The sequence below is a fragment of the Anopheles gambiae genome, chromosome 2 (genome assembly GCF_943734735.2).
Source record: "Anopheles gambiae chromosome 2, idAnoGambNW_F1_1, whole genome shotgun sequence".
Lineage (NCBI taxonomy): Eukaryota > Metazoa > Arthropoda > Insecta > Diptera > Culicidae > Anopheles > Anopheles gambiae.
In genome coordinates this window covers 99,043,643-99,065,379 of record NC_064601.1, presented here as the reverse complement: position 1 = coordinate 99,065,379, position 21,737 = coordinate 99,043,643, and the positions used below count along the sequence as shown (strand labels likewise).

The window sequence follows — 21,737 nt, the reverse complement described above, 5'->3', positions numbered from 1 at the left end:
AGTTTGGCGTAAATGTACCTAATGAGTGTTTAATTAATTTTCATATTTATCCAACTCGAAAATAAATGTTACCCGCTTACCGTTATATCATCCTTCAAAGTTAATATTTAATAATAAAGCATCAAATAATAATAATAACAATAACAGCAACAAAAATCCATCAATGACGTTTGTAAGCTCTGCCTGTTGATTCGACTTTTCGCCAATGTTTGTGTACAGTTTGTGCGTTCGGTTTTGTTTTACTTCCGCCCGGAACCCCGGATAGTCCGAGTAGAGTTGTTGGCGTAGAAAGGTTTATGCCCCGCAAAGCTCTTGCACTTTGCTGATCGATAGCGCTCAGTGAACGGGGGAGGCGTTCATACAAAAACAAAAGCATCGTCCCGTTCCATCTTACCTGTACATATACATACCAATAGCCAGCGCGAGTTATGTTAAGCCATAGTTACAGCCGTGCCTCAGTAGAACATCAAACAAAACAGCGCTAGTAGTGCAAACAAGTAAATGGGGAGCAACAACAGCAGCAGCAGCAGTATAAAGAATAGAAACAAACAAAAAAACCGTTTACCCTCATGTAAAGAACACCCATTCCAGATCCTCAATCAAGCCCACCCCGAAAACACACACACACACACACACACACACAAAGTCACACAATAGGCAATCATCCTACCCGTATCACTGCTCCTCCTGCACCATCTAATAATACTTTGTAAATAAACACAGCCTAAACACACCTACGCACACCCATACACAAGCGCGCGCTTACACACGCACAGAGGCTCAAGAGCGCGCCCGCCGTTCCAGTCTCGCTGGTGATCCGTATCGTATGGGGCAGGCCCGTTTTATGAAGCGCTCGTACTCGATTGGTAGATTGCCTGTTTTCTCCGACACGCTTATCGTGTGTGCTGCCCCCTCTGCAAGAATAACAATAACACCCTTACGCTGTCGCGACGCTGTTCGCAGCAGCGCTACAAGTAAATCAACATCATTGCTTTACGCGCGTACACTTTCGTGTTTTATTTCCTGCGCGAAGCGTAAAGTTCGCGGCTTCAATTTTGGGCCAGTGGGTCTAAGGCTCACAGAATACAAAAAAAAATGTTCCGACACGCCCGGTCGATGGAGCAGGAAATAAAACACTCCTCGTGAAGTGGCGGTACGGTAGCCCGTACCTGTCTTCGGGCTTTCAATTCAGGGCCATGCTCATATCCGTACCGTATGAGGGTTATTTCGGAAAGATTAGGGCACTTGGAGTACAGCACTTGCGAATATGCGGATGTTTTCATCAACAAGCCATCTGCACTGGCACATCAAACTCGTACAGGTTTATCTTGTGTCGGTCCTTCAGAAGACCTAGGTACACATGTACTTCTATACAGATTTTGTCCTAATAAAAATGCTTACATAGAGCAATTTGGATCGATTTAAAATTATTCATTAAATGTTATATCTTATCATATTATTGAATTACATTTATTATTTATTAAAAGCAAATTAATTTGTTTTTTAAACAATATTGTTTGGTGCTATGGTTTTTGGTATTTAATTATGAAGTTTTATTACAAACAAACTTGTCTAATTTTTAAACATTGCTTGCCTTTAAGTCTTCATTGATTTTTCAAATTTTGTATGATCCTCTCTGCTGGAACTATTTAAATATTGTATTTTACATTTATATTTCTTTGACATAAAATTTTCTGTGTTTCATTTCCAGATTCATGCAAAAAAAAAATTTTATTTGTGTTTTTAGTGAATTTTTTAGTATTAAATCAGTTTAAAATATTCTGAACATACTTATATCGGCTGCAATAATGTCAACTAAAATGAGTGCAATAAACTGCAATAACAACAAGAACGAAGTCAAGATAGTTAAAATATAATTAAAATTAATTGTGGAATCAAACTGTCGATAAACAATTATTTTGAAAATATTTATTAATATGAGTACTTTAAATCGATCTAAATTGACGTTCGTGTAAATGCATATTTAGTCATGCTGTTCATTCGAAATAAACTAGAACAATTCCCGATTTCACCCGTCTTTAAGCTGTAGAAAACGGCTCTCCATATTCCTTTCATTCGCTTATCATCCTTACCCATCGACTAGCAGAACAAATACTAACCATTTCCATTCTCCATCGAGTACTCCAGTGCAGTGTGAGAAGAAAACCACCCACCACACCCCAAGCCGTGTGCATGTTGCTGTTGTGTAGTTTTGCCATGCATAGTCAATGTGTATGTGTTCGCAAGTAGCAAGTCGGACTCGGAAAGTGCTGTCCCCACTTCATGGCTTTCTTCATGTACATTGTAGTACCGTTTTCCCCGTTCGATCCTAGAATGAAGTGCAACTGTCACCGATTACACGACCCATTACCCACGCATGATGTATGTAATAAGCTTACCGAGTGGCAACAATGCACGCCGTCTTTGTGCCGTTACAGTGCTGCCGGTCGCACAATAAACTCTCCCTCTCGGTCTGTCTCTCAAGTTTCGATTCACCCAGTAATGGGATGACATTTCTAAACAAATCACCACAATCAATACCAGCCGGCAGAGCATGAGCGTGGCAAAAGTTTGCACCGAGGCGATGACAAACTGAAATCTAATCGGATTAATGTGTAGCTTCGTCGTGCGATAAAACATCACAAAGATTGGGTTGCTTTTGATGTGGTCAGGTTTTTAGGGCGGTCGTTCGTGCCGGCATTGTAAACAGCGCCATTTCCGCCTTTTGCTAAGCGCATTGCACCCCGGAAACTCGTACGCTTCTTCTTGTAAGTGAAGAGTAGCTTCCATCAGCTTTCCGGGAATGCTTATAGCATGCCTCGAAGCAAAACTTTCAACCCAACACTAAATTAGGCTTCCTTTTTTGCTAGCACGAGGCGTACCAAATTGCCCTTGCTACCTTGTCTGCAATGCGATTTAATTAAAGTTAGCGTAAATACCGTGTTTGAAAAACTTTAAATAAACCCCCCCGGGGGCCATTTTATGCTGATAATACACGCTTAGAAATAAAACCACATTTTGTCGCTTTTGAAAGCAGTGCTGTGGCGCACCAAAAAAAAAAAAGGAAAAGCACCCATTATGACCTATTTCTAGTTCGTGCGGGGTCCTACTTTCCACCCGCGGCAACGGTGGTGAACATGAAGGGACCAAAGGTTTAACCTCATTCGTTGAGGTTACTTACCGTCACCGGTCGACAAAGCGCCGCTTCATTTCCTGATTCATATTTTTTCTCTCTCCCTCCATCTCTCTCTCTCTCTCACTCGCTCTCCCTACCACGCCACGAGCAACGCTTTTTAGAAAACTTGCTTGCTCCCTGCCATTCATACCATAAATGCCATGTTATGACAGCTTTCATCGAAGTAGTTGTGCTAGAGTTGTAATGTTTGCCGGTGCACGGTGATTATATAGCTTTTCGCTAGTCGCTTTTCAATTGGGGAGCGGGGATTGCTTTTTCTTTTTCTCCGCCAAAATGCCCTCAAATGCCAAAGTTCAAATGAAGGAGAAAAAAGATGTAAAAAACACATAAACACGTTCTTGTATGTACCACATTCTCATTTGTAAATGAAAACTAAAACGCAAACATTAAAGCTCGTGCTTGATTAAAAACAGCTCGTGCTTTTGCTTAACGCTAAAAACACACTTTTAAGGTTTTTGTGTCGCTTTTTTATGTTCTATTTTGATGTTGATTATTTATTCGCTCTTTTTTGGTGCTTGATTTAGTGTGCTTTTAATCGCTTCTTTGATTACCATCTGTGCAATGTTCGTTGCACGCCTTTTAGTTTCCACTTGCTTTAGCTTCCAAGTTCATGTAATGTGTATTTATGTGTATCTATCTAGTGCATGTTTTGCAAAACTATTATGCCTCACTTTTGGCCCGTACAGGCCATTTATTACTCACTCACGCCTATTTAGTCGCTTGCCATAATAATGCTTCTCGTGTCAAATAACTTCCGATTGTTAAAGCTTCTGAATCCTTTGTCGGTTCGAGTTTGTTTTTTCCCCATTCCCTCAATGAGTACCTATGACTTTTTCTTTCCTTTTGTGTCTGCTCATTGTCCTGTCCTGTAAATAACCTTTATAGCAAAATAGAAAATAACATGTTAACCTCCGGCAACGCTTTGGACATGGGAAAGGAAACTCGATACACGAAAAGCTGCAAACAAAGAACCTCCACGCTATGGAAGCAAACTTTTGCTACGGAAAAAAATACAGCTACCAATTTGCAATACTGCAGCACGAAGCGTCATTCACTGCAGTGTGAAATTGTTTTTCGATTGTTTTGTGTTTCTCCCTCTCTCTCCCCATATACAACACAAAACAAATCAACAAACTAGTAGCGTTCATATTTACTATCTCCAAAACGGCACCATAATGGGATGGAAGCTTTCGTGATAAAAGTAAATTTCCACCAAAATCAATCATGTTAAAATAAAGCCAAACTCGGCCAGCCACGGTAGCGCGCGCTGCACGGGAGAAGGGTTCGTCGTCTATTCGCTCGCTCGATCGTTCATTTTTTTCTCATTTTTTTTTCTTTTTTTGAAGTGACACTGATGTTTTATTCAGTGTATTCTCGATGCATTTTGCCCGATTGAAGTAACCGAAAAACTTCATCTCTATCACGCTAGACACCGCCGGTGACGGCTGCAACGACTGGTACGGGATCATTATATTCCCCATACAGCGATATGAATGCAACCGTATCGTTGCTTTCGTTTCTTTCCCCCTTTTCGATTGACTGCATCCAACCAACCGGCGTACGTTCAATTTCAATCGATACCTTCTATTCTTACATCGCGCTACCCCCGCTGGGGAATATATGCAAACGTATTCGCCCATTTTTTTCGATTCAGACGATATGCAGATTGGATTGCATCACGAACCCTTATCTCTATGCGCGCTCTATGCTGTCTAGTGCTGCCGTGCTTGTGCGTTTGAAACAGAGCGAAACTTTCAGCTTCAAACGTCACCGAGCAACCGCTCTATCTGCAGTAACGTCGCACTCGTACTTTCAAGTTGGTAATTTGTTTGCATTCCTTTTGTGTGTTTCGAGTTTGCTTTGCCAAGCGTCTTTTGTGTATTTCGTTACATTTGCTACTGCTGGCATGTGTTTATGTGTCGATTGTAAGCAAAACCCGTTCTTCGTATGCATCAAACTGCATCAATCGATGCACATCACACTCACACACAGCCACTCACTAATAAATGTCCCGGGGGCTGTGCCTTGTCGGTGCCACTCTCTCTCTCTCTCAACGCTACCACTCAACCGTAAACGGGTTCTAACGTTATTTCTTTTCCCCATTTCCACTCCACTCGCGACCGGGATCGTCCCAAACCACTCCAAACCGCCCCTTCAGGTTAGACCAAATTCTTGGCAAGCAAGGATCGAAATCAAAAGATGTGTATGCATCGAAAATTAGTTTAGCTTCGCGTGTAGTGAAAATTGAAAGACAAGTGAGTTAAACAGAGCGTAAAAGCATTTCGTTCCGCTTTTGTAATGAGTTTTTATTTCTTTTCGCCCTTTCTTACACCATGCAGGTTGACGACATAGAGACAAAGGTAGATTCATTTATAGATTTATACATGCAGGATCGGATGCGTCTTTTATCACTTCCACTACATCCTGACACATCACATTCCAACAATCCAAACCTTCCATCATTGCCACCGAAAGGCGGTGGTGCATCGGCTGTAATCACATCTGTGACAACTAGTTCTAGTGGTTCGTTGAAAGTAAGTGTTGTGCTTTGCATGTTGCCTGCCTGCCAGTTCGATTGTACTGATGCCCCTTCTATCTCTGTATTGCTTTCTCTCCCCTCCCAAACACACTCGTCAACCAGCCAAAGCCTATTTTAGTAGATAAACAATTTTCGGAACCGAATTCACCGATTGCGAAAACGTTCGAGGAGCAACCGTTGCAGCAGAAACGTCCACCAATGCAGCGCGGCTTCTCCGATCTGGGGCACAGGATTAAGAAGCGCGTCACGCTGAGGTACGGGGGGGGGCGATGTTGACGTTTCCCTTTTGCACGATTAATAATCATTTTGCTTTCCGTTGCTCCAGCTCGATACCGCCACAGTACGTCGGCAACAGCACCGGCCAGCCATCGGACCGGGGCGATGTGGTGATCGTCGTCCCGAACATCGATGCCGAGCACCTGGAACCGGTCGGCATCGAGGAGCTCGCCTCCGTGTGTATCGATACCGAGATCGAGATCGAGCCCGGCAGCCCGAAAACCATCACGGAAAGTTCAAGTAAGTGGCTTGCGTGTTCCTTTCCTTCCGCTTCTTTCCCTCCACAAATCACATACGCGCGCGTGTGTGTGTGTGTCGTCTTCGTCGTTACTTGCCGCCTAAACAGCCAAAAACAGAGCTTGCAAAACTGGTTGATCTGTGAAAGTTACTTGTACTGTTAAAACAATGATCAAACAAACAAACAATAACAAATGAAACGGCAACAATATAGACACCGTGTTTTTTTTCATATCCCTTTTTTCTCGCTCTGTCTCATTCATTCTCTCGGTGTGATGATGCTGCAGCAGCGAGCACAGTGTTCGTCGCTTTTTGCGCTATAAACGAATGTTTTGCTAGTGTTGCATTTCACATCTGATCGTCACTTGTACATACATTTTGCACACACACACAGTCTCATGCTCTCTCATCCTTCAAATTATTATACCGTGAGCGATATTAATGACGGTGATAAAGCGTACGGATGGTTTAGGTGGAACGTTAAACAGATCTTTAAAAAACAATATCATTCAAATTAAACTAACAAAAACAAAACAGTTAACAAACACAGCTAAAAAAAACTTCATTTTTCAGTTTTTTATTATTTTTATTTTTACATTGTACTCTGTTTTTGTTCCTGTTTTCCTGAACAACATTACAACTTATTTCTTTACTTGTTTATGTTTAGTCCACAAAACATAATAATTGCAGTATCGTGTTTTACTTATCTTTTATCTTGAACACTTTATTTGATTGTCTTAGTTTTATTCAACAATAGCACAATTAATAACAACTTAACAAACAGTCTTTTTTTTCATTTGCTATTCCTTAATTTCGTTATGACAAACTGCGCTTGGAGCTTGGATAGGGTTTCGGTGCGTTAATGGAACGTAGATCGACCGTCCACAGCTATCCTTTCTATCTCCTTCTGTGCGCCTCTAATCAAATTTGTTTCTCTTTTCTCTCTCTCTCTCTCTTTCTTCTTATCAAAAAACAATACAAACAATCCAACCTCGTTGCGAACCGACTCCGCTTGTGTCAGTGTCAGATTTAGAAAACTTTTGCTTTGCTGAGTACTCCACTCGACGAGGATCTCGCATACAGACTTGCGTGTAGGCTTGCGCATCCCTTCCGGATGCAAAACCACCAAATTAAACAAACAAACAAATAACCGACCAGCTGCCGGTGAGAATAACAAAAAAAAACAATACCGCACCTTAAGAATGCAAAATGTGGCTCTAGTGTAAATCCCCACTACGAACGTACGTTCGCTCGGTAGTTGACAGTAGGAAACACGAAACAAAATCACGGTGTGCCCTTCGAACGCTTCAAACGTTTCGATGGAACGCCGATTCAATGGCAGGCTCGTTGAACACTTTGTATAAAGCATTTCAATGTACTGTAATGGCCGGATTGTAGTCCACTACCACCCACAAAACACACACACACACACACACACACACATAAAACACACCTACACACATACACACACCCTCTCACACATTAGCTCTCTTTCAACTGCACATCTAATGCGTGCAAGGTAAAGCTTAGGTTCTTAGAGCTCTACCAACTTCCAACTCTTTGCCTAGTGTCCACCGAAAGCGTTTTTTTCCCACTACCGTTTAGTCTTCCATTGATAGTTGTTGGTTCACCTTGTTTACAGACGATGTATATACAACTTTTCGGCTCCTTTAGATCACTGTACAGTCCCAGCGTTTTTTTTTTACAAGCACCGTAGGAGCAAGAGCCGCATTTCGGTGTCGGAAATACAAACTAATTTTGCTCACCAATATGCCACTAGAAATGTGCACTTTTCGGCAATCAAGCACGTATAAATATTGTAAATGATATTTTAAAAAGTATTTTTATGATTTATGGGTGGAAAAAATGTTCATATTTTGAAGTGGTTCGCCTTGGTTCGTTATCGTTTTTGATGGTTTTTACAGCGCATTTTATAAATTATGTGTATCAGTTTTCGATGGGATCAAAGTTTAGCACACAATATCGAATTGGCTTTTTTATTTAAATTATTAATCCTATGTGTTAAAACTGATAACATAACAGGAAAATCTGCAACTAATAAGAAAATAAATCTTAAACAAATCATTAAAAAAATCCTTATTCATGGAAAATTACTTCATAATACGGCAGTACGCTTTAGAACCATTACATCAACTCGTGTTTTCAGAAATTGAGCCAATTATATTCAGCCGTACCGGCGAACTCGTTCGACGAGAAACATTCGTCGCTCATGAGTGGACAGGGATGTACCACTAGGTTGGCCGGTACAAAATCAAAACGAATTCCTAATTTTTGATCTAGGGGGCTATGAAATGAGTGAAAATGAGCGTCGCGGCGAACGTTGCCAGGAACGAACGAGTTCGCCGGTACGGCTGATTAACTTTTTTTTTAAAGTAAGAAAATTAAACCGTCGGTTTGACCTCTATTATCGATTTTAACATAAATATTTGTTACAGTTTTAGTATTTTTTTTACTATAATATCATGAAGTATTAAACAAAATATATTTTAAACGATTTATAACGTAAAAAAACGTTTCTAACGAAAATCATTTATACAAACATGTTCCTTCACGTATCCACTCATCAAGTTCCTTTAAAATCATTTGAATATTGAACATCAATATTTCATAACTATGTCGATTTATTGCCTAAAATATATGATATCCTTCTCCTTCCTCCCGTGGCTCTTTTCTATCTGCCACACAAATGAAACATCTGTGAATAAATAAATTGCCCTCCAGTGGTGTCCACTTCGAACCTTCAGTTCAGCTAAAAACACCTGATCTGGTCTGATAAATAGCGCTAGCTTCAAATTCGTTCCCCATTTCTTACCCACGCTCCCCCTACCCCTCTCGCTTTTCTCCCTCACGTGTGCTGTACCTGTTCGCTCACTATCCCTTTTCGTCTAATCAAACCTTGTCTACCCCATTGTATTGTCACTCCCAATTCGGATGGTTTTGCTTGGCCGCTAAACTAAAACAAACAAAGCAACAAAATCCCTTAAATCAAATCGTGAAAAACAAACAAAAGAGTAAAACAAAAAGCAATGAAATAACGATAAAATCCCTTTCTGCATTTCCATTTGCAAAAAAACAACTGGCCTCTTGCCTTCCTACTTCGTAGCGCCATCGTACGACGACTATAGCTCATCCACGTCGCTCTAACAGTGTCGATGCCGAGGGCAGCCGCGGAAGCATCCGGAACGCACGGGACTTGAAGTCGGCCGCCAATGGGGATGAGCCACTGAGAATCTCTCGCCACGCCACGCGCTTTCATCACTCGATTCGGGGTGGAACAGAGAGCAAATAAACACAGACACAAACTAATGCCAGTCAGGTGGTGACACCCCGCTGCCCCACACTGCTAAACGTGTGCCGTAAAACGGGGCCAGGCCTGGAGGGGCAGCATCTGTTTCTCCCCTTTCGATCCTCGCTTTGCGTACTTGTCGCTTGTCGGGAACGAATAACATGGCGGCAGTCCATTCAACCGTAAGCACGTGGATCCGGATCGACAAAAAAAGCTACACAGTAAACAGCCATCACACTTGCCACAATAAGAAGCACAGCAAAACACAACACGAAGCAGCAAATCCAATAGTGCTGCATTCGTGCATTGTTTCCTTGTGCTCCCGGTGGAGAAGGTGTGGGAAATTTGAATAATCGGATAACCTTTGACCCAACCGATCGTTCGCTCAGCCCTCGAAAAGGACAGGGGAAAAGCAGAGCTGTAGGTGGCTGAAGGGAGAAACACCACCATGTGCCGCACATCGATGGCAGCGATACCATTCACGCACACACCGTCGTCACCGGTCGACCGTGTACAATGTGTGATAAGCCTGCAGAAAGGTGAAAACGAAAAATGGAAATTTTCCTCCCCCACGGTAGGCGCATTACAATTTTCTACCGGCCAAACATTGACAAAAGATGACACAAAACGGTGTACTGGTGTTGGGGTATGTGTGTATGTGTGTGGTGCTCTCCCGTCCCGTCCGTTTCGCCAGCTGTGTGGGAGAAAACGACAGAAACAGACGATCAAATCGCTACCGCTTGTGTGTAGTGGACACACCGAAACGAAATCGATACCGAGCCTCTATCAAAGATGTGACCGATGAAAAACACACGTACGCGTATGAAAGCTACAAAAAAAAAAATTAAATCCACCACCGGACCCTTACCACCGATGGAGGCGCCCGGTGCCCCGTATAATCAGTTAAGCTTCACTAACAAAACGCGCACGTCCATTGATGATAGCAAAAAACAGGGGGCTGCAGGGCCACTCACCTTCAATCCACCTCCCATTCAACCTCACCACCAACCGCTGCTTCCGCCATCGCAAAGCCATGTAGAGAGAGAGAGAGAAAAAAATGAAAACAAGCACACAGAAGACAAAAAAAACTCTCCCGAAACGCAAGCAAACACAAACATCATCAAAACCATTCGATAGTGAGTCTGTGAAATCTGTTTTCTCGCTCTGTTTATAATTTTTTGTTCCGTTCTACTCTGCCGAAAACCGTTGCCTGCTTTGTTCCTTTCTTTGTACCTGTGTCTGCCTGTCGCTGTGGTGTTCTTCCTGTTCTGTCTATCTTGTTTCTCTCTTTGTTCTTTGTTTGTTTCCTCTAACTTTACCTAGCTATGCTCTGTCTCTTTGTATTTCCCGCTCTCTTCTCTCTCTCTCTCTCTCTCTCTCTCTCTCTCTCTCTCTCTTTCTCACTGTTCCATATAGTCTTGTCTATTCGTTGTGTGGTTCTTGTTGTTATATGTTTACACGTTAGCTTTTTCTGCCAATCGTTCTACCATTTCCCACTCCAGCATTATTTGTCCAGCAATCGGTTCGATTGTGCTTCGATGAGCGGTGTTTCTTTTTTTTATTATTCAGCTGCTCCGGTGTGCCACGCACCACGCAATTTAGTAGCGGCCACAAAATACTAGCGGTCCGAGATAGCGTTTTATAGGGTCACATTTCGGGTAACACGACCGAATTGGATTAAAATTGAGCAACAAACACAATCTCCATCGTATGGATGTGTGTGTGTCGGGGTGTTTTGGCCGTTGTTCCTCGTCGTCCGATCCTGTTTTGTTCTAGCGATTGTTTTCGTAAGTGTGTCGTCATTTTCGGTTTGCTGTTGTTGTTGTTCTTCGTCGTTTCTTTACTACCCAATTTGGGCTGAAAACTTCCGGCTAGTTTTTAGGATTTTGGGTTTTTTTTTGTTGGCATTTTTAAATCGTTCCCCCCTTATCTTTCTCTTCTAATCGGATATTGGCTCGTTTTCGTATTTGGCCTGCTGGGCGTTCTTTTTTCCCGTTTATCGTTTGTGGCTGATCATGGTGACCTCGGGGTTTTTTTTTGGAGCTCCGGGCAAACGGGCGTTTTTGTGCTGTGCTGCCGATGATGGTCGTGGTATGCAAAATTGAAAAACTAATCGAACGTTTTGGTGTTTTTTTTTTGTTCTTTTGAGTGTAAGAATGGGAAAACTAAAATTAGACTACCGTTAGAGGGTTTACTGTAGAGAAAACAGCTGTACCTGGTACCTGTGCCCTGTGTTTTAGATAACAGAAATGGGAATGACTGTATTTCCGGGCCTCGTAATGGTTTGCCCTTTTTACGTGGTAATTAACGGTTTGAGCTTTTTTGTTTCGTTTGAAACAGTTTTTTTGCAGTTTATGCTTGAGTTGAGTTTAACTGTAACTTTCTCCATTTTGTTGGCTTCGGCATTGAACAATGAAAAGTATGGTAAAATGTTACTGTGCTTCATTGGATTCGATTGAATTCGAAGAGAACTTTTGAAAGTATGTTGAAAACATTGATTTTTGATCATTTAAATTGTTTGTTAACATAAACTTTTACATGTCACTTCTATACTTTTACATTTAATTTCATATAATTATATTTACAAAAGTTTCGAATATTATGCACCTTATAATATATTTTATAAGTCTTTCATATTGATTTTTTTAGTCCAATTATTTAAAGTAAAACAGCCTTTTTGATAGATCGAAAACATTGTATTCAATAGTACGTGGTTTAGTGCACTAAAAAATGTACATTTTAACCAAAAATCCAAAATTTTAATATTGGTTTCTGTCCTTTTTTTTGCATCCTTTCGTATTAAAGAAGACTTTCTCTATCAATTTTCACTCGCTCTATTTTCCCTTTTTTCCATACGGCTAGCAACTTATTGGGATACAAATGTACCTCCACTTTACCTTGCTTCACTTGCTCTGCTTCCAAAGTTTCCCCACAAACATCGACACAAGCAAGACGCAAAGTGAAACACCGAAAATTGGAGCTTTAATCCTTTCCAATCTCTAAACGCTCTACCAAGCTGCACACGTTGCACGATAAAGCCACCGCCTCATCTGAACCTCCCCCCTCCCTTTACATCGCCTGTGTCCCGCTGCGCACCATGCCCAAACCATGCTGCTCCCGGCTGATGACGGGTTTTTTCCATTCCATTTCACATTTCAATACATTTCACCTTCGCCACTTTGGAATTGGTGCCATCGGGAGGTTGTTTTTTTTTTTTTGCTCTTCTTGTATCGCTATCCCTGCTCCCTATTTATATAGGTCGTGTCGTCTGCCTTACATTTGGATGCCCTTTATTTTGTGTAAGCACTCAGTGCACACTCAGTGCCAGTCGCCTGCACCACAGCGCACCGATAAGTGTGTAAAAATGGGAAAAGCATTACCAGCGGCAAGTACGTTACGGGTGCGAGCATGCATGCATGCATGCCAAATCATCTAAAGCGTCGATAGAGCAACAACAAAAAAAACCAACCGGGTAAAACTTACAATATTATCACACCGTGCGGTAAGTGGTGTGCACCGAACTGACGAACGGGAAAATGATGCCTTTGTTGTGCGTCACTCGTGGCGATGAGCGAACAACTTTTGCTTTCTTTCATCCCTCCCCGAAAATGGATTGATTACGGATTGTTCATCCATAATCTTGAATTGGGAACTGAATATATAGAGCAAGGAGAGGAAAAAAAACCCTCCTTTCTTTGTGATACTGATACTTTTGATATGGGAAAACCCGATGCAGACCTTTCGCTCATGTAAATGAGACGTTTTGTTTAAAATTCAAGACTTTGAGGAAGAAATGTAAGCCATCGGGATTGTCCAAGGATTCAAATGGTGCCCATCCTACCCGGAATCAGATGAAAAAGATCAAATCTATGTTTCAACGAAACATCCCATTCCATAACTGACGCAAAGTGTAAGCGAATGAAGCAGGTTTGTCTTGTGTAATGGTTGCAATTTAATCCACTGCAAACTGTGTACTGCGGCAACCCCTTTTCCAAGGGAATTGGATTTGCCCGTGCCCTTGCCCTATTGCTGCAATGATACAGCACTTCGTCATGCCAGTTCTGACAGGGAACGCAATGCAATTTCTTGCTTCAGTCTTAAACACACACAGACACACACAGCCACAAGAGCTGAATATTGACATGGACAACCGGATGTTTGATTTGTAACGGGCACCACCAACAAACCATGTCCAGGTGCAACATTGCAGCAACGCTTACGGTTAAAATCACATCGTGTACGTCCGTCATTGACTTTTAAATTGCATTGTGAAACGGCTGTACTGCAGCCTGTGGGTGTGTTTCGTTCGGTATTGTGAGCGGGACGAACCCTAGACTACGGGTACCCCATTTCGTTCGGTATTGTGAGCGTTTAAACCCATCCTTCCGATGCTATCCATCCAGCTGTGTTCGTTCCGCAGGCTTTAGTGATTTCATTCCCGCACTGCAATAATATGTAAGCGAAGCATGCTGCCATTGATATCGGAACGGGCGATGACTATGGGATCGGTTCGCTGGTCGAATGAAAGCGCTTACCTGTTAGCGCTTGAACCTATACCGTTTCCAATGCCCTTTTTCGGTTCGGTACGTGTACAACTACTCTCAGACACACACACACTCTCTTGAAGCACTTCAATCGAAATACGATGGCCGATAAACGAAGCTAAACAAACCACACACCCACACATCCCTGGAATTCTTTCACCAGAAGGCCGACGGTGTTATTAAACCTTCCAGTTCAATTTACTGAATGCATTACAGGGAAGCAGGATGGTGATCCCAAGGGAACACACCCACATTTCTAGCTCTTTTTTTTGGGGATGGAAGCGGAGAAATGGCTTACGGCTTCTGTCTGAGTGCTCCCGTTGACTTTTGGAGCACTTCCACACAAACGAACAGGACAGTTATCCTTGCAGGATAACGATAAGAAATTTCATTTCGATTCACTACGTCTTCCTGACAGCTTTCACCCGTTTTTTTGCGGTTGGAAGTTGATTCTATCGCCAGACACATGTGGGTAAAGAAATAAATTGTGGCTTTCATCAATAGTGTCCCAACTCAGCGCCGAATGAGCCCCAAACTGCGACATAAATTGTGCGAGCTGAATGTCAGCTTAAAAGGTGTCGTCCTCGTGACGGTGTGTAACGGTCTATTCGCATTTCTTGTTGTGCAGACTTATTGCTCGAAGCGTCCGCTTGATTGGACGCTTATTGCGTTACGCTTCGGTTTGACCCACTTTGCTCACCTTGTTTAAGGGGAGGAGCTGCTCAGGTGAGCTGTGCTCCTCACAAGCTTGTGGCTGTTTACCGTACCGCACTGTATAAACAGCTGGCTAGAAACGTACGCTATAGGCTGGGATTTGATCGCCTCCCAAAGAGGATTATTTGATCCTGGCGTGCGATGGAAACGGGCACAGCTGCTGCTAGCAACCTCAACCTCGAGCGATAGTTTGTTATGAATGTCCGGAAGTTGAAAATAAACGTGTACACCATTAAGGCCGGGCTACATTGATCGTACTCCGTAGTGTAATTTCGATTTTCACTAGCGCATCTGGCGGCGGCTGGTGGAAGCTTTTTTTGGTCATCAAGGGAATGGTCGTGCCGGATCTCAAATTTAAGTTGTTTTTTCACCGTTTTTTGATGCGAAAATGGCTTAAATACGTGAACAACATATTCATCTATCAATTGCATAGCTTTTCTAGTCCAGTTAAAGTAAAAAACAAGAAAAAATAAGATATTTTCTGAAGCAGCTTCAAGTTGTTTGGTAAAATGCTTCGGTCAGCTGCCGCCAGATGCGCTAGTGAAAATCAAAATTACGCTTGCGAGTACGATCAATGTAGCCCGGCCTTTACACTGTTTATGCATGTGTGTGCGTGTGTGTGTGGCCTACTTTCATACTTACGCTTCTCCAGCGTCTGTGTGTGTGTTTATCTCCAACCTTTATGCTTTACATTGCAATCCTACACAAACCAAAGTTTGAAAAAGGATATCATCTCAAGGGTATGCAGCCAATCGCCCAGCACTGTACACTGTAGCTCACGGTTCGATAATAATTTGATCATGTTTATGTTTACCTCCCATCCACCCATTCTCCCACAATGGCTAGAATCACAAGCACCACTAGCCCCTTCACAAATGGTCTCTCTGTTCTGTACGGTTCAACTTTGCCATGTTGGCGGCAAGCTGTCATCAACTGCCGACATGGATGGCACATAAGTTCCCAAGACTTCCAAAGACCGGAAGTCGGCAGTCGATAAAATCTAGAAAATTGTACATATGGCTAACACCCCTGCTGCTTCTCCGTGCGAAATCCCCCTTTTGGGACAGGGGCACAAGATGAAGAGGATGCCCGATCATGCCCATCCAAAATCACAAGAATCACCAACAGGGATGAGCGAGGTACAGAACAAACGAGTCCATCGTTTGCCACAACTCAACCCTTGGGAGCTGGAGCTTCTCTCTGGGGCTTTTTTTCTGGGTGTGGGTTTGATGTGTGTAGCCGTTTCCGTGTAGCAGACAGGGTCGAGTCGGTGGCGAGTGCCTGCGGTAACCTCACAACCTGGTTGCTGTGGTTGGCGTTTGCGGTGGAATGCGAGCAAGCAGTGTTTTCGGTATCACAGCATCATTAGAGTACATGCTACCGGAAGGAGCATAACAAACCCGGAACATTGTTGTTTCTTGCCGTTGGAGCTTGTTTCGGGATGCGTTGCCGAAGGATGATTTCAAGCCAGCTGCCAGCTGCTTACGGTCGGTGGCTAGTGTGTGTGTGTGTGTGTGTGCTTGATTGGCTACGTGTAGGGATGAGGAAGGGCCGGTGGGATTTGTTCCACCGGTGTAGAGAGATTGGGAAAGTAGTTGTTCTTTCTCTGGATGCAGCCATGAGTGCTTGTGTACACTGTGGATGATGGGTTTACTCCGGTAGCTATTTGTTAGGCAAAACAGGTTGGTAATTATTTTTATGTAGTAAAATATTTTAGTAGCGAAACGAGGGGCTAACGAGGGGGTTTTAAAGGTAGCATTGAAAGGTTTCTAAGCGGTTCGATTAATAAAGTAGATGAAAATCACTGTGTATGGGACTTTTCGTCACTAATCAAAAGCACTATACAGGCTGACATATTGGAATGCAATTAACGGATTTCCAGAAAAACCTAAAAATACAGCAATGGAAAATAGTTTTAAAGTCATATTACTGTATTCTCTGTTCGTTTCTTTAAGAAGCCTTGAAAGCTTTGGTCTTTTAAGAACGTAACGCTTTGTCTGGTCTGTCTGAGCCCAGACTGGTTTCTTTGGGAAGAAAACAGAACATATTTGAGCAAAAATAGGAATAAGTTAATTGTTTTTCCTTGGAAATTTCGAACTTTTTGGCTCGTTCCACTCATATACTAGTTTTGAATGCTAAAATAAATTAATTCTTCATCTGAAAAATGATCTTGATTACTGCTTTCTATAGCTACTTTTGCATGTAGTCATCTTAGTACTTATAAAATACTGATTATACTAAGCTGTAGAGTTATACGTTCTTACTATAAAAGCTATTGCATGTATGCAGCTGGACATACAGCTAATCACTGATAAGACCTGAAGACCGGGGGACATTGTAATTTCGATTTTCATTTTTTTTTTTTTCATTTTTTCATCTGACGGCGGCTGACCGAACCATTTAGCCAAACAATTTGAAGCCGCTTCCGAAAATATGTTATTTTTCCATGTTTTTTACTTAATCTGGACTGGAAAAGTTTTGTAATTGATAGGTGAATATGTAGTGCAAGTATTTCAGCCATTTTTGCATCGAAAAAGTGATGAAAATAATACTTTTTTTTTTTGAGATCCGGTACGACCGTTCCCTCAATGATCAAAAAAAGCTTCCACCAGCCGCCGCCAGATGCGCTACTACTAGCGAGTACGGACCATGTAGCCCGACCTTAATGATGGGATGCTTTATTTATTAATGATTATGTGACCTAAAATTGTGGTAAGCTCCAAGAAACATCACACTCTTAATGACTAGCAATGCAATACATACAGGTTTGCATTTTTGTCCACCGAAAGAGCCATTATCGCATAAAAAATACCCCATTTCTAAACGATCTAGGCTTTAGTTTTAGCACATACACAAGCAATTCAACAATGAGATGTGCTTACATTTCCATTATTCAAGATTTACCTTCTCTGTTTTCAAACTCTATCCTTATGCCAATAAATCGCCCAATGTATCGATTTCAAAAGGCGCACTGGATTGCATCTGCTGCTGCCGTCTTTATTGTGCCGCACAACATCCCCGAAAGGGCCATTAAGGGCTAGCGTGTAACAAATGCTTGTTCTTTTTTATTCTATTTTTGCTACTACCACATCATCTCTTCGCCTGGTGGTGGAAAGAATGGAAGAAATGCAAAGTGTGCCGAATAGAACTCAATTAAACATTTATAAACCGCTCAAAAAGCGTTGCCGACGGAGAGTGGACGCGGTGGTACGCGGATCACTTATACAAACTATGAGTGTATGTGTCTGTGAAAAGCCGTGTGCCGCTAACGATAATGTTTCCCACACACACACACACACACACTAATGTCAAACAAAGTTTCAGCGGGCCACGGTGCTGGAGCGCTCGGCGCACTCCATTCTGGTAGGCGAGTCGATTAGTTCTTTGCCGAGCGCCGGCACCAACGTGCACATGCCAAGATGGAAGATAATGGTTTTGGAAACAAAGGAGCGGGTGCTGGAGGGACAGGGAATGGGAATGGAACGACTCAAGAAGCCAGCAGCCAATCCTGTAAAGACTAATTAATTAGCTCGTCTCACAAGTGTAACGATAAACGCTGCCACACATACGCCCAATACCCCGGGCACAATGAACTTGAACGTCACGGTTTCGGCAGGGGGAAAGAGAGTAAGATAGAGAGAGACAGCGTCATCTTCAAAATTAAACCCTCCCACACCCGGGGGTGGGGTTGGAGTGTAAGTGGAATTTTAAGCTGAACAGTAGAACGGAGCAGAGCTGCATAAAATTTAATGAAGATATATATTTCCTACGAACTGCTGCGCTACCTCCCTTTTGGGGCGGCAGCAGTTAGCAATGGCAGTGGGAAGAAAGGGTGCGCCACGTTGAGCGTGAAATCCTCTCTTAGGATAAATCGCACCTTCATGTGAAATTTGTAACTCCCGCAACATGCCGGAAACGGTTCGCCGTGAGGTGCCGTGCTTTTACAAGCTAAATGATGTTTTATTTGCCTGCCGGTTCGACCATAAAAAAAGCCCGTTGCCCGCTGAGTAAATGGCGCCAATAAATCTTGAACCAGAGGCTCAAAAACAGCTGAAGATGGTTTTTTCCATCATTTTTCCAAAAAAGTCATGTTTGCCCAAAAATCGAAAAAAAACTTATCGAATCATCCTCAACTTTAACCGATTGATCCGGCTGATCGTCATCAAAATCGAACTCACCCGCGGTCGTGTATTCGTAATCGTAGCTACCCTTCTTCACATGCCGTCAATATTAATTTTTATCGAAGGCCATTTGCTGAGCGAACGAGCGCGCTTCGATTGGCCACAAGAAGTTGGCGAAATAAAATGTGACGAAGGTCTACAATAAAAATGAGCAACCCTCAACATCGCTTAACGACATCATTCACGTGCATTCTTGGGAAACGATTATTGAAGGGTTTTAATGGTTCTGACGAGGGGCCGGTTTCGGGGCCGATTTCGCCCAATAGCTATCGGCGCTTAGATTTGCTTCTGCTTGTTGTTGGCTTTTCTTCGGAACAAAACTCATCCGTCATGATGGAGCTGGAAGCGTGTTTGTGGAGCTTTCGGAAAGCTGTGAATGAGTTTCGGTTTAAAAAAGCGGTTTTTTTTAGCGTTCCTTCTCCCTGAAACGGTGTGTTTGGTCCTTCCCCGTCATCCCAGCATTTGCTGTTGTGCATGTACGTGTTAAGTGTTAACCAGATTCCCAGAAACTGTGCTGTGGTGTTTTGTTGTTTTTGTTTTAATGTTTCCCCGTAGGAAGAGAAAGCCGGTGCTAGCAGCATCGTACATACAGTAGGTGTGTTTGTTCTTGTTTTTTTGTTTTGTACATATGTATATTAGATTACCTTTTACGGATGTATTTGAAGCTCCTTCTTTACAATTGGCACCACTTGTTCCCTGTTCAGAGAACGTGTTAATGAGCGGTGCAACACTCGGAAGAGATTTTTCCACGGCAAAGGCTTCGAAATCGATGCGTGCTTTCCGAGTGCTAAGAGCATTTGGAGTGAAATAAACGCTTCACTTGGGATGGCTGTTAACATTTTATGCACGCATTTTCCCCATCCCGCACGAGCCGAGAGCACTTGACGGACGAGAAAGCACAATCTTTCCTCTCCATCAACGTTCGTTTCATCCTTCGAAAAAGCTCGGCTTCACACGGCCTACTTAGTGTGCGCGCGTACACGCGTTCGCCCACCTTCTCACGGAAGCTGTTTTGCGATGTTTATGACTGAGTGTTTCAATGTTATCCTTCGGTTCTGTGTATTTCACACCAAAAACAAACAAAAAAATGCAAAAAAACACACTTTCACCCTCCACACTACCATCTCCAAAGTGTAAAATTTTGATGTCGATATACGTGTTAATGTGTGTGTGTTTCTTTCTGTTCTAAGCTTAAAAGGGCTTTCACAAAACGAGCATAAGTGCCCAACCCTCCCGTTCTTTCACCAAACACACGCCTACACTTACTTCCCCCCACACGATCACGTATCACGATGTTTTGTTTTGTGCTCACTGTTTGACGTTATTCACCGTTTTTTTTGTTTTGTTATTTATTTCATGTTTTAATTGTCGTACAACAAATTTTAAAGAAAATCAAAAACACCTCAAAATACACACATGCACGTTCACGTACACATCCACAAGCAGCACACAAACAGGAAGTATTGATTCGGTGTTAGGATAGAGCCAGTTCTCCGGAACCGAATACCGAATAAGCTTGTTTATTGCGAAAGCGCACCGTCCGTCTCGATGTTTTGCCCAGCTGAATGTTGTGTTGTTGTCGGTACACTTACACACCCGTAACTTAATTGTATTTGTACATTGCGTTTTCACTTCAATGTATGTGTGTGTGTTATATCCATTTGTCACTATTTGTCACCTTTTTTTATTATAATTACTATTTCCCGGACTCGTTCACTGTTTCACCATGCATTTAATCACTCGACTGTGCTGTTTGTTTCGTTATTTGTTTGGCGTTTCCCCCCCCCTTCATCGACCCGCACCCGCCGCAGTTATTATGATGGACGAGGAGGACGACGAGGAGGACGAGGAGGAGGACATCGAGGAGGAGGATCTGGACATTGGGGCGGAGATTGATCCGGACTCGCCGCCGTGGGACGTGTACGGCGACATGGACGTCGAGGATCAGGACGATACGACGGAAAACACGGCGCTGCTGCGAACCGCCGCCAAGACGGAGATCATCGTCACGCCTATCAGTCCGGTAAGGCAAGGGGGATTCTCTGTTTTTGAAGGGTGAACGTTTTGCTAAAGCCACTTGCAGCAGTAGAAGTGATGTTTTTGGATGAATTTTGAATGGATTTTGTTACCGCCACCAGGCGTCTCCATCATATCCGTTTCGCTTTAAATGTAATAGTTTTTTTTGTAATAATTTTAATGTTTTCTTTGGAGGTTTTGAGCGTATGATAAAATTGTTTGCACTTTGCTTTATACTCATTTTACCCAAAACTTTAAAAAAATAGTTCCAAAAGTATTTAAAAAAAAAACATCAAAATTGCAGCAAACGTTTCAACTGATATTTACATATAGATCCTGCAGAAAGACTTTTGTTTTTTATTCATTTTATGTACTTCGGTATATGTTGCTTACTAATTGCTCTTCTCTATGCAACGATCGATGCGGTCAAATCGTCGGCTTTTTCTCAATCGTCTTCCCACAATGGTACGTGTTTGGAAGAGTTTGGTGTAAGAAATCCCTTTTTGCCCTGTAACGCATGCCTCCAGCACCCATTGCAACCGATTCTGAACCGTTCAGCCACTTTTGGTTGATGCTCCATGATGTATAACTGTCCTACACTATTCACAGGGATTCATTTTCATGGGTTTTTGAGAGCTCAGGATGGGTGTAAATATCTAAGTGCAACATAAGGCTACAATCACAGCCATTTTTGAGGTTCAAAAATGCCACCATTTACCAAATTTGT

General features: G+C 42.5%; 1 protein-coding gene across 22 annotated transcripts in view; it reads left to right on the top strand.

The window, feature by feature from the left end:
* LOC4576494 (potassium voltage-gated channel subfamily KQT member 5) overlaps positions 1–21,737 on the top strand; it is a 263,147-nt gene that overhangs the window by 237,811 nt on the left and 3,599 nt on the right. For 20 of the 22 annotated variants that reach the window (XM_061644922.1, XM_061644921.1, XM_061644920.1 and 17 more), the window contains 5 exons: positions 5,355–5,451; positions 5,536–5,730; positions 5,838–5,989; positions 6,061–6,251; positions 20,806–21,017. In XM_061644922.1, the coding sequence (XP_061500906.1) occupies positions 5,355–5,451; positions 5,536–5,730; positions 5,838–5,989; positions 6,061–6,251; positions 20,806–21,017 (847 nt within the window). Of the gene's footprint in view, positions 1–5,354; positions 5,452–5,535; positions 5,731–5,837; positions 5,990–6,060; positions 6,252–7,269; positions 7,413–9,372; positions 10,692–20,805; positions 21,018–21,737 lie in introns of those variants that run through there. The other 2 variants (XR_009764840.1, XR_009764839.1) reach the window with 2 other exon arrangements.